Source organism: Amblyomma americanum, chromosome 10 (genome assembly GCF_052857255.1).
Source record: "Amblyomma americanum isolate KBUSLIRL-KWMA chromosome 10, ASM5285725v1, whole genome shotgun sequence".
NCBI classification, from domain to species: domain Eukaryota; kingdom Metazoa; phylum Arthropoda; class Arachnida; order Ixodida; family Ixodidae; genus Amblyomma; species Amblyomma americanum.
Genome location: NC_135506.1, coordinates 2212298 through 2225029, shown reverse-complemented (window position 1 = coordinate 2225029; position 12732 = coordinate 2212298). Strand labels below are relative to the sequence as shown.

At 46.8% G+C, this 12732-nt stretch overlaps 1 protein-coding gene across 1 annotated transcript in view; it reads right to left on the bottom strand.

Moving 5' to 3' along the window:
* Positions 1-11397, bottom strand: part of Asx (transcriptional regulator additional sex combs) — a 90087-nt gene extending 78690 nt beyond the window's left edge. Inside the window, 4 exon segments of the mRNA XM_077640451.1 lie at positions 301-409; positions 10034-10142; positions 10587-10669; positions 11194-11397. Coding sequence (XP_077496577.1) covers positions 301-409; positions 10034-10142; positions 10587-10669; positions 11194-11268 — 376 coding nt within the window. The 5' untranslated portion in view covers positions 11269-11397.
* Positions 11398-12732: the final 1335 nt, after the last annotated feature.

Sequence of the window (12732 nt, the reverse complement as noted above, 5' to 3'; positions counted from 1 at the left end):
TACTTAGCACTGGTTTGCTGAGCAACGAGCGCAAGAGATTTTCTTGCAGCTCAGCTCTTCATGAAGCGTTCGGCGGCGTTAAGCAAACTGCAGACACAGAAGAAATAACTTGCAAAAAAAATAAATGAATGCAATTTGCTCGGCATGTTTCTCATCACCGCCCATAACCTAAAGATGCTGACAGCCCTTTTCGAGCTGCATTTGTACCTCAACAAGAGAAAAAAGGCAATGTTTGCTCAGTAGCATACACTGCCAACACTGCACAGCCGAGAGTAGTGGCACCACCACCACACGTAGTACCTTTGGCCTTCTTGCGGTCGCGTACGAAGTTGAGCGCACTGGGTTCTTCCACCTCGGGCCCCGAATCCTCATCCACCTCCAAGCTGACCGCACTTCCGGGAATGTCACTCTGTCAGCACAGCCACAAAGGAAAAGAAAGAAGAAGCAAGGGTACCGCACAGCGGCGGTCAAAGCTCATCACCTGCGTGCAGAGAGGAGTCGAGAAAAGAAGGGATATACAGGGTGACAGCGCAAACAACAGGGGGCAGCCATCAGTGCGCGAGAACTCTATTCCCCAAATACGCTAGATCTCACAAGTTGTCTGCAGCGCTGTGAAGGTTGTCGCAATCAAGAACCAATCAGAACAGCATGCGCTGCAAAACATGTTCTTCAGTGCCCCTCACCTTGTGAGGTGGCTGCATCCCTGGGAAGGAAACAGCATCAGTGTCCAGCTGATGTGCGCAGAAGACTCAGCTGACTCTATGAACGCCATGTTTATGAATGGCTGCGCACCACTTCACAGCAGGCCTCTGCAGCGCAGTGTTCATGCGGATTTCCTCTTCTCAGTGAATGGAACACTCTGAGTACTTTCAAAACACCATCCTGGACTACCTTTTCAATTGCTGCAATTATTGTTTGAAAAATAGTCACAACACTACTAACATATTTGAGGAGATACTTGTTGTCTTTCTTTGCCCTCACGTCACTAGAGAGCTCTACTTTTCGCAGTGCTGCAAACAACATGTGAGATGAAGAACAGCAAGACTCCCCCACCCAAAGTACTTTTCAATTCAAACTTTACTACAATGCAAATTCTCTCAGCATTTGCACGAGAATTACAGAAATAAGCTAGAAGTAGGCCACAGCAAAAGGCAGCTGCACGGCAAACCACTCTCAAAATACAATTGATTGAAAAGCCAACCTCAATTTGAACTTGGGAGGCTTTCACTTCAGCGTTCTGGTTTTCTGGTGTATATCCGTCGCCACATGGTGGAAATAGCAAGAATGTGGTTGCCATGACAACAGTATACTGCCCTGCTGTCTCGTCTTATTGTTGCTGCCTACTCTTTCCATCAGGGCATGCTGCCACTTAGCGAATACATCAACATCATCACATGCGTATAAGGTTGCAGATCCAACCTTCCTTCAAACATTGTGTGATTCTGTCTTACCAACATGTGTGAGTATTAACAGACCAAGAAAAAAAATTGCTAGTGGCTTAGCTCTGGTTAACCCTGGTTGAAAGCGAAAAGCTGCATCTCCCTGGATACGTTTGTGGTCGAGCGACTGGCGGTCTCCACGGCAAGCGTCGCATCGAACACACCTAGTGTTAGGCTGAACGCATCAAAGTGCACCGGCGTTTTATGCAGAACCCACTTTGATGCCCTGCGCATGCGATTCAAGCAGACGCTTTCCCACTCTGCTCGGTCAAAGTATGTGACGTCACAAAGGGGAGTAGGCAGCACACCTGGCATGCCTCCTTTCCTCGTCTCCGCAATGCGGTGACGGAACGCACATCTGCCTCTTTCCACAGCAGGCGTCGCATCGACCACACCTAGCATTCCGCTGAACGCATCAAAGTGCACCGGCGGCTTATGCAGAACCGACTTTCATGACCTGCGCATGCGATGCCGGCAGACATTTTTCCGCTTGACCGAAAGTCAAGGTCAAAAGTCACAGTCGAGATAGTTGGTGTAACAGCCGCTAGTGCCACTGCTGTAGCTCATGTCATGTGTCGAACCTGACTACCACCAGTTATGCTCATGGCTTGACCACTGACGGCTCAAAAAGCTGGCGTAGTGAAGCTTTTCACTTCAAAAAGTTATGCTAGGTGGAGCCCAGCAGCACATAACTGGTCCCCTCCCGACATATGCTACAAAGAATGTTTAACGATGAGTGTTGCAAAATGTTGGAAACTACTTGCTACACGAGGCTGACCACCGATTTCAAGTGCTAAAATTAATGTTCTCCCTTTTAACAAACTTAAAGTATAACCTCCACTAATATGTAATCCACAGCAGTGCATGAAATGTCATCATGTCAAGCCTAACAAATTGCTACGGAGTGGTAACAAGTTTGGAACAGACGCTTCTACTGAAGATAGATATAACAAATGAATTGGTCCCATGGCCCTACCTGTGCTAGGTGGTAGCCAAAAAACAAACAATCTCATCACAAATGAAAGATATGTTCGATTGAATGTTTACATGAACCGCCAGCACACGACACTGCCAAGCATGAAACGCATGATGGCCTATAGCTCACAGGGGCATTCCAAACTACCGCAAGAATTTTTTGAAGCCACCAGAGCTTATGCAGCATACAGCAGCCCTCCATAACTTCACCTCAGATGAAGCTACGTATACTCGCACTCACAAGTGAGAGCTGAGAAAATTGACAATCAGGCCACTTTAAGGACCCAAATGTCCTGAGCCAACCTTGCACCCTCAAACTGCTCTAAAAACACTAAAAAATGCTCTAGGTGTTATAAAGAACTCATCTGTGATAGGAACTAAGAGCCATCTTTCAATACACCAAGAAGCATCAGGACATACCAAATGTCACTGTTACTTGCCTATCGCTCAGATTGTTCCCTAATGAAACCCTACTGACAGCCACAGGGTGGAAGATTTTCAGTTCCACGACAATCAGTGCTTGAACCTTAGTGCCACAGAAAAGAAATTCACGCTTGAAACAGACACATTTACAAGGTGACACCACCTAAACACATATCAGGGTTTAAATTATACGTCAACAAAGTGATTCCTCATAACTGTCATTCATGGAACAGACTAAGAATTGCAGGAAAGTGTTCCAAGATAGCGCAGTTTACAAGGCACTGATAGTAATGAAAAACTTTGGTGCCCTGCAACTAACCCAAAATAAATAAAATCGTAAATTGTGGTGTTTAAAGCAGTAGTCATGCAGGCAATGGAACCCCCCCAAGCGACTGCGTACACGCCACGACTTCGAGGGGCCGCACGTCAACACAGCTTCCAGTTTTGCACCAGCGGCCGCCGCCGACCGAGAAGGGGACTGTTCGTTCGGACGGTAGGTACAGTCGCGAGTAAAAAAGATTAGCAGGCAACTGGTGAAGAATATGATAGTTGTTTTTTTTTTCTTCTTTGGCAGTTATTTTTGCAAGCAGCCTCAGCCGCGCTGCGCTTGGCAATTGCTTGAACAGCTCTGCATCCAGGAGTTGCCATGGCCTCCCAAGGGAGCAAATCTGAATATAATTGAAAATATATGGGGGTTAATAAAAAAGCAACTAGCTAAAAGGCAGCTGCACGAGCCATCGCCAGATATCCTTTGGGCGGCGGTTCAAGAGGAATGGAGCAGGCTCCAGGCTCTTCCTGACCTTGCAAGCAGCCTGTTCGACTTCTTCCCTGAGCGCCTTCAAAGCGTTGTGAGGGTCGGTGAGGCCTATGCACGCCTTTAGTGCAATGACGTGTTTGCTCTCACATCACGACAGCGAGCTGGCTATCCTCCTTACTTCTTTTCCTGAATTGATGGGATAGTGCTCCTGTTAATATTGTTACTACACTTTCCCAACAAAGTGACTTGTGTGAATTAGTTGCATCGGGAAAACAAACTCTGTTTTTCGAGCTTGTGGAATACTGGCTAAAAGCAGCGCTATCATCTATTGTTCCCGCGAGTTCCTTTTGACAAACCATCACCGACATAAAACGACAGTAATAAAGAAGAAGCCATCTTTGCTCATGATAACCAAGCCAAAATAAATGCCGCATGCACAGTCACGTAGGGCAGGCACTTCCGACGCTTGGGCAATGGCACGCTTGATAAAGCTTACTCCCTGCCATCCCCACCTATGCTGAAAATATGGAAAGAGCCCAAAAGGCAGGTCTGCAAATCGCAGCACCGCGTGGTGCGATATACAAATTCTGATCGCCAGTGATTTGTGCTAATATTTTTTTACTCGCCACTGTACATTCAGTCTACATCTCTCCGGGAGATGTGGCTCGCTACCCATTTGAATTGTGAATCAAAGAGTGGCGATGGACTATGGCGGATCGGTGATATCTCCACATCTATCCACGCCGAAGTCCTTCATATTAATACCGCTTAACATCCCCCTGAAGCAGCACACAGGCTGTGTATGAGGGTAGCCATGATGGAGGACTCCGGATTAATTTACACCATTTTAACCAAACCAGAAAAAAGAGCTTCACTACAAAGAAATCCCCTGAATCTGGTCATTAATGTTGAGTAATTCACTCGCGCATGCTGCTGTTAGTTATTCAGTCACAAATATTCCTGTGCAATTTTCTGCCCTAAACTGATGTGGTGCATTCTCCGCCCAACTATATACCACCACCATGCTACGACGTCACGAAGATGCAGTGGAGCTGACGTCAGCAGCGACTTTCACGCGGTCGGCAAAAATAGGTTCCGCCCGGCCGTGCCTACCGTTGCTGCTGCTGCTACTGGCAGGACGGCACAGCTGCATCGTGCCCGCGCACTGCAGAAGCAGCATGTATTGACAAGCTGCATCGCTGTGGGATCTGTGTATTAGCATAAAAAGGGATAATTAAATCAGCCTCGATAGGTTTCTTGCAGATTAATACCCCAACAAGCTGTGGTATAAAGCTCAGTGAGGGTCTCTGGATTGACTCTGCCAGTCAGTGTATGCGGCAAAGGTTTCGTAGCAGGGAAGATGTTATGGTGCCTCGCCTATACACCAGCATAGTACGCTTAAAACAGAGGAAGGAAAAAACCAGCACAAATGTAGCCGCGAAAGTAATTACCACACGAAGCCGTTTTGGTGTGCATGGGGCACCGGCCGGCTCACTTGTGGCGAAGGAATGCGTTCTTGTAAATTGCATAGCATATCTTAACTATTTCGGCAGTTATATCAACACATAAGGAAGCGTTCATTGCTTTAAGTATTTACGTCGGACTATTTCTTAATATGAACGACATAATTATATATTTGGTTCATGTACAAAGGTCTACTAAATTGTGCCACTCTTGCACGCTCACGTTGGTAAGCATGTTTAGAACAGTGCACTTTTAATGTTTGTGACAAGCCATGTAAGCACGTTTAGCGCTTTTCATTGCATGATGCATCTTAAGCTGGTTAGTAATATTGTGCGTCATCGTGAAACGTGTCTGCAAAAAAACAGCCGCGGGCGGGAATTGCGGCATTCTTTGGGCTTCATTTATGTCATCGCATGACAACGGCGGGTGAAGGATCCCCCGGTGACAATGGCGAGCATGCCCAGCTGCATCCGGCACACGCAGCGTGCAAGATAGTAGTATACTGCGACCTTAGCTGCTGCATCTTTCAAACCCCTGAGTTGTTTAACAACCGATTCGTTAAGAGCGTAAACAAACTGTCGGGCGAAACACTGTGCCTAGAACAGTTGAAAATCCGCACTCAAGACGTCCTCATGATGCCCGTTCCCTGGGCTCTTGCCTACTGTGAGTTCGCTAACGACTGAAGCGACACCTCTTTTGTTTGCAGGAAAGCAGGAGGTCTATACCGGTTTCAGGATTATAAACCAAACAAACTGCACACACACAACTACGCACACAAAGCACATGCAGTACTGTTGGCCGAATCGGCTCTAGCGCTGCAACCAATGTGCACAGCTCCCAGCACAGCCCTATTCTAGTCTAACAGTGTCTATACCTGAGCAGACAAGGGTACGGAAATGAAGGGCTCATTATGGTAATGCATATGAAGGAAGCAAATAATCACTGGAACCAAGAAAACGTTGAATAAATGTTCCTATTTATTTTTTTATTTTGTATAATGCAAAGTTAATACTATGATCATAAAAATTCCTCAAAGATAACTGATTAGAAAGTAGAAGAAAAAGCAACAACACTGGGATCCGAACCCATGACCTCCATATGTCACTTGCAATGCTCTACCAACTGAGCTATGGTGGCAGATGTACAATCTTCTGCTTTCAGAGTATTTGTCGGAGCTGGTTCTTGTGACCGCGGCCACATTTATTGGAGGGCTGCCGGTGGGGAGATAGTGTGGAGCAGAGGCGGCAGCGTCCACACTGGCCAAGGTCCCGAGCGTTCTCAGCAGCGCATGCTGGGGACACTTCGTCCTTTTGGGCATCACGCGCACTGCCAGCAGCGCGGGTCTCTACATATTCATGTTGCGTGTAACCTAACCATGAGACCATGACAGTGTTCACCGCCGCCACCCTCACCCATAGCAGCGGACATAATAAATACGTCCAGTATTACCGCCAGTTTCACGCAGAACGAGACCAAGAGATGAGGGCAGAAGCTGTGCAAGAACCCTCTCATGCTCCCTATGGCATAAAGACTGCCAAGACAGAGACCCTCATTAAGCTATTGAGCAGACAAGAAGAGTAGGAAACGACTGGCTTGTTATGACACACATGTACAGCCCCTGTCAAAAGTGTACAGCCCAAGGGGTTTGGTTCTAAGCTGTTTAGCGGGGATGCCTAGCATATCCGCGCACCGATCCACAGGCAATAAAAAAAATTATCCGCCAACACTGCCTCAGTGTTCGACTTAAGAGCGTTAGCTATGGGAGCTTCAAGTGTTTACACCGGTGTGCTCAGCAAACATGGAGAAGACCAAATCCAAACATCCGCAGATTATCCGCCAACACTGCCTCAGTGTTCGACTTAAGAGCGTTAGCTATGGGAGCTTCAAGTGTTTACATCGGTGTGCTCAGCAAACATGGAGAAGACCAAATCCAAACATCCGCAGATGTTTCCTTTCCGGAAGCATCCTTCCTACACAAGACACAAGCAGCGCTTGCCATCTACCTCATGGATTTTGCACTAATTGGTTTTTAGGGAAAGGGAATGGCACAGTACACCTGAACTGCTCCGTAAGAGAAGGGATAAAGGAGGGAGTGAAAGAAGAAAGGAAGGAAGAGGTGCATAGTGGAGGGCTCCGGAATAATTTCGACCACCTGGGGATCTTTAACGTGCCCTGACATCCCACAGCAAACGGGCGCTTTAGCGTTTCGCCTCCACTGAAACGCAGCCGCTGCGGTCAAGTTAGAACCCGGGAACTCCGGATCAGAAGCCGAGCGCCCTAACCACTGATCCACCGCGGCGGGTGACTTTGCATTACTATTGCAATTTACAGCCACCTTCTCAATATTGTCACGACTCGGTAGAACCCCGAGGTGAGCTGAAGATAAAAACGGTTCACTGGTCAACCAGAAAGTGTCCCTGCACGTTTTCAGCTTCTTCCTCTTCCAGCCTTGCCCTCGTAGATCCAGTAGTCATCTTTGGCGTCTTCTTGCATGCGGCAATATCGATATATTTCCTCGTTTTATCAGCTAATGAATTTTATAACACGTGCATCACAAAACGACGAATCATTTCACATAACCCAGAACCTCCTGCGATGAATAGTTCGGCCATAATGGACGTCTGAAGGTCCTCGAAATGCACGGTTTGGGGACGGAATCGTCGTCGTTGCAAATCCCACACATATTTTGGGCTTCATCTTAATTATTAATTTTATCCTCAAGAACACGCCAAGTCATTTGACACCACTTCAAACATTTTTCGTCAAATGGGTAGCCCCCAAATTTTATGCAAATGGTGGTCCCGGAGGGTACCACTTCAATGGACGCTATACTGGCACATATAAACCTTTTCAAATAGAGGCCCACAGAGGCCACCATATTGGGCACTGGGCTGTGCTCGTAGTACAGGAAAGAGTTGAGGATTAAGCTCCCTAACGTTCTCTGCACAGCCCAGAAAACCGGTTTTCTCGGGGGTCATGGAAAGGTCTATATAACGGATCAAAAGTATATGTATCAATCGAGGCGCTACACACCCACTGTTACTATGTGATATAGTGTGGTCACGCGGTTACTGTTTTGGTCAATTTGATCTCCATTGCAGACAGACGCGTCCTTGACAAACGTAAGTAGTAAGAGCTAATGCTCTTAAAAAAAAAACTGCAATATGTGTGTCATGTCATTCTCAAGTATTCTTGACGAGAATGGTGGCACATACCTTTACTTGAGCAAATACAAGCCTGGTTTCAAAGCAGTTGAGAATAAATTATATTTTCAAAGAAATCACCCAACTAAGCATTTTGCGCACACTGAGTCGCATTGATTCCATTTGGAATCATGCAAACACACTGATAAAGAACAGATGAAACACTGATTCTGTGATCTTTCTAATTCATCATCATAATCATCCGCCTGACTGCGCCCACTGCAGGACAAAGTCCTCTTCCCGTATCTCTCCAAGTAGCCCTGTCCTGTGCACGCTGCCGCCACTCTGACCCCACCAACTTCTTAATCTCGTTCACTCAACTAACTTTCTGCCGCCCCCTGCTGTGCTCCCCTTCCCTTGGAATCCAGTCTGTTACCCTTAAGGACCATTGGTTATCCTGCCACGGCTGCGGTAGGATAACCATTACACGCCCTGCCTAACCTAAGCCCATTCCTTCCTCTTGATTTCAATTCGGATGTCATTAACCCGTGTTTGATCCCTGACCCACTCTGCCCTCTTCTGGTCTCTCAACGTTGCATCTATCATTTTTCTTTCCATAGCTCGCCACGCTGTCCTTAACATCAGTTGAACCCTTTTCGCTAGCCTCCTCCTCCTACACATGCTAGTCTCTCGATATCAATTTTTTATATTAATGTTTTAATCTGGGCTGGAAAGAGTTAAACAATCATGCTCGAAGAATGACCAATAGAAGTGACTTTTTTGCCATCGGGAAGTTTCTTAGCCAGAGTAGCACATGGCACTTCCAAGAGGCCCAGGCACTATGCTGATATTGAAAAAATATTGCTGGCGGTTTAGCATTGCTAAGCATGGAATAGTGTGCGAAAGCAGTTTTTGCAGGTGGCTACCACCGCCATATGCCTGAAAGGGCAACTGACCGTGCAAGCCAGTTATGCGCCTTTCCTTTCCTCAAGATCAATGGAGTCTACAACACTAGGCGACGCCAATGAACACATTGAATGCTGACGGCCTACTACTCCAGTGCCATGTTTCTGCTAAACCATTGTCAACGCAAATCTCTGTCACTACTGCTACATAGCTCAAAGTGCGACTGAGGTGTCCATTGACCCAGGGAGCCAGTTATGCACATTTCCTTTCCTTTTGTGACTTCTGTGCACAGATGGGAGTTGATAATGACAACGTGCAATGCACAGCGTAGGTGTGTGTTGCAGTTTAAAACGAGGCGTGTTCAGCTGCAACAATAGCCTGGTGCTCTCGTGCTGTGGCCAGCGAAGCTGATCTCTTTGCGGCGCCGTGGGTTCAGAACACAGTCGCGGCAATATTTATTTCTGTAGGTATCCGAGAGGCTTCAGACAGACATCAGCTTTTCCAGGATTCCTAGTGAAGTAGTGCTTTCACACTAAAATTAATTTCCACTTACATCCAAACATTAGCTGATTGAATTAAATAAGTACAGACTAGTGCCACCCAGGCAACAGTTCTGGGTCTCAATTTCAATTCTAGAAATGTATGCAAGCTTCAGCGAACCTTCAATAAACATGCTGAATACTGGCTACATACATCCAAGCTAATTCCACAAAAACCATGGACTAAGTGCTTCGCAGGCATATTCTTGGCAATAAGATATCTTGGTTACAGTACATTTTCTGAAGTTTATTTGCTATTTCTATTCTGTTTTTGCTAATCTGTGACAGTTCAAGGTAAATTGTGGTAAGTTTGGTGACAGAACTGCATGCTTGGATAGCGTGTGCTAAAGCAGAATGTTGCTACCACAGTGTGCATTGGTGACTAACCTTGAGACCAAACACACTGGCAGCTCCAAACAGACGGTAGAAGATTGCCTCTGGTCCCCTTGAATGAGCATGCAGCATCGCATTCAGGCAGGCCAAGGAGGCAGGACTGCTGCATTTATGATGAAATGCACATAAAAACCACGACACAATTCGCAGAATGGAAATCGCTTCGTGCGGTTAAGAACGGCTACGCATGCTACCTACGTCAATACAGCTTAAGACAGTGTCCTCTCATGTTTTTTTTTTTTTTAACGCAAGTAAATTGCTTCAAAGAATGGCTTTACTACTGTTAAGCAAGCCATGTAGCTAAAGCAAATGGCACCATTTCCGAGTCTACAATGGTGCGGAAAGCCTAGCCTAAGATATCCATTTGTTGGCGCTGAAGGCACGCTCAACACGTGTGCCAGTGACAACATACAGCATTGAAGGAAACAGCCATGTGGGCGTTCACTTGTCCGTTATTTTGCGTCTTTGAACCGAACCTTCTGATCGGTGGCCAGTGATGAATCTATCAAACGGTAAAAGCGCTTATTATACCGAACAAGAAGCTCACCTCGCATCCTTTATCCCGCGGGTGCAGATTTCAGAGAAGATCTCCTTGTGAGACATTGGAGTCTGCGGATGTAGCTCCAGTACCTATGAAAGGGCCAGCCGAAATTGCACGTTTAGCAGCGTTAGCGATTGTTAACTGCCGGCCGCTCCGGCATGTCAAAATATTCAGCACCCGATTTAAACTTTCCAGTAGAATCTCATGTGTGTCACGCTGGTCAGCGAGTATCCCGGATTACCGCGTAGCCCGGATTTGACAGGCTGTAAAATCGTCAGTGAAATGCTTTCAGAGCTGACAGCGAAAGCGAAAAGGCACACGCCACCAGTGCACCCGGAACAGATCTCAGCTGTCGTGCAATTCTGCGGAAGCCCCAAACTGGCTTTATAAGGTTATCAGCCTTTGGTCGTCCGGACGTGCTCAACCGATCCGAGCCGTGGCATTGACCGCGCTGGCACTGCCGTCCTTCCGGCGGGCTCTGATGTGCTCTAAATACGGAGAAAACCGCGCTACGGGAGTACATCGAGAATGGTTGACGTAAGTCAACTCGAGCAGCGGTTAACGAGCCCTGACAACTTGAGCAGCCGCCTAGGCCTAACGACAAATCACTCACAATTCGTGCCGCTTCGGTCCATGCCCGGATCTTTTTCTTTTTGACTGGTCTGTCTCTGACGGGCTCCTGCTGCATAGTTTTCCAGGACTACGAAATGCAGGAGAAAAATGGACGCTATTCCTCCGCACGGCTTGATTAGTGCGATAACGTAAACATCGCCATGTTCAGAGGTGGACAACAAAGTCACGTGACATCCGCTTTGCGGAGACCCCCCACTCCCACCCAACATTCGCGTAAAATGCGGTATGCGTTGGTACCGCTCGAGCGCTGCAGCCGCTGCAACCCAACGATTGCAACGATTGGCAGTGCAAAGCTTGCGCTCTATGACGTCTGTTACTTGCTGTTTTGAAGCAAGTGCTTTTTTCATTTGTCTGTTGAGTTGTTCGCGAATACATCTCTGCTGCAAGTACAGGCCCGACAAAAAAAAAAAATGCAATAAGCTCTTTTTTTTCTCTCTCATAGCGCTGGTTTGATGGTAATCAAATTTGGCACTGACAGCGCCTCATAGAGAGAGTAATTCATTTGGCATAGACACTTTCTCGGTTCCTAAATACATTAAAAATGAAAAAGTGTAATTGTTTGCTAGCCCGGCGCTTCCTCCAAGCCCCACAAAGTGAACTTGGGGACATAACGACCAAAAAACCGCAATAGACACAGGACGGAGGCAGGAGTGTTGGGTGGGTGGATGGATGGATAATGCTGAAATAGCTGAACCCTTTACATCGCGTGGTGCCTCAAACCATCTAGCCATATGATTCGTGAATTCTCATTCTTGACTTCGTTTTAGCCACCAGTCCCACCAATCAGATAACCTTCCCTTTGTAGTTACTTCTACACGCTTCAAATCTATTTTTCGTTCACTGTCCTTAAACCCTAATGCTTTGAATAAATCAGCCCCGCTGCTTTCAGCTGTAGGGTAGGCTATGTAGGATGAAGCCCTTTAAAAAAAAGTATCAGTGTTCAGCCGTTTCCTCCTCTGCACACGCACCGCATAACGTGTCTATCTCGTGGTACCTTGACTCGAACAACAAAGAGCTTCCCCTACAATTAGATATTTTCTTTGGCAATTAATTTCCTGCTTAAACACATATATGCTCCCAGTGTCGATTCGTCAGCATCCCTGTTTTCCACATAGCCCTGATTTGCCCAACTGCTGACCAGATATTTGCTTGTTTTCTACAACGTTTTTAGACTTGGTTTTCTAGCTCGCTTTCTCCATTTTGTGTCCACATTCCTCATGTAAAAGTAACTGAAAACTTTCCTAGCCCACTGCTTTTCCCCCATTTCTCTCAATGGCTCCTAAAACTCTTACTGCTAGCTTCTCTGCTCTCGAAAGTTTGTTCCAGTGACTCTACATGAGCTTGGGGACTGTCGCCACCTGCTGGATAGAAGCCACGGAGTAACTCTGCAGCCAGCAGTGGTGTGTGCTGCTGGTTCCTATTTGCTAGCACTGTTCCTATCCGATAGATGGCGACACCTATCCCTGCAGCGGCCCGGGCTTGCTCTTGAAGCGAAAAGCTTCACTACGCTAGGTAAAGC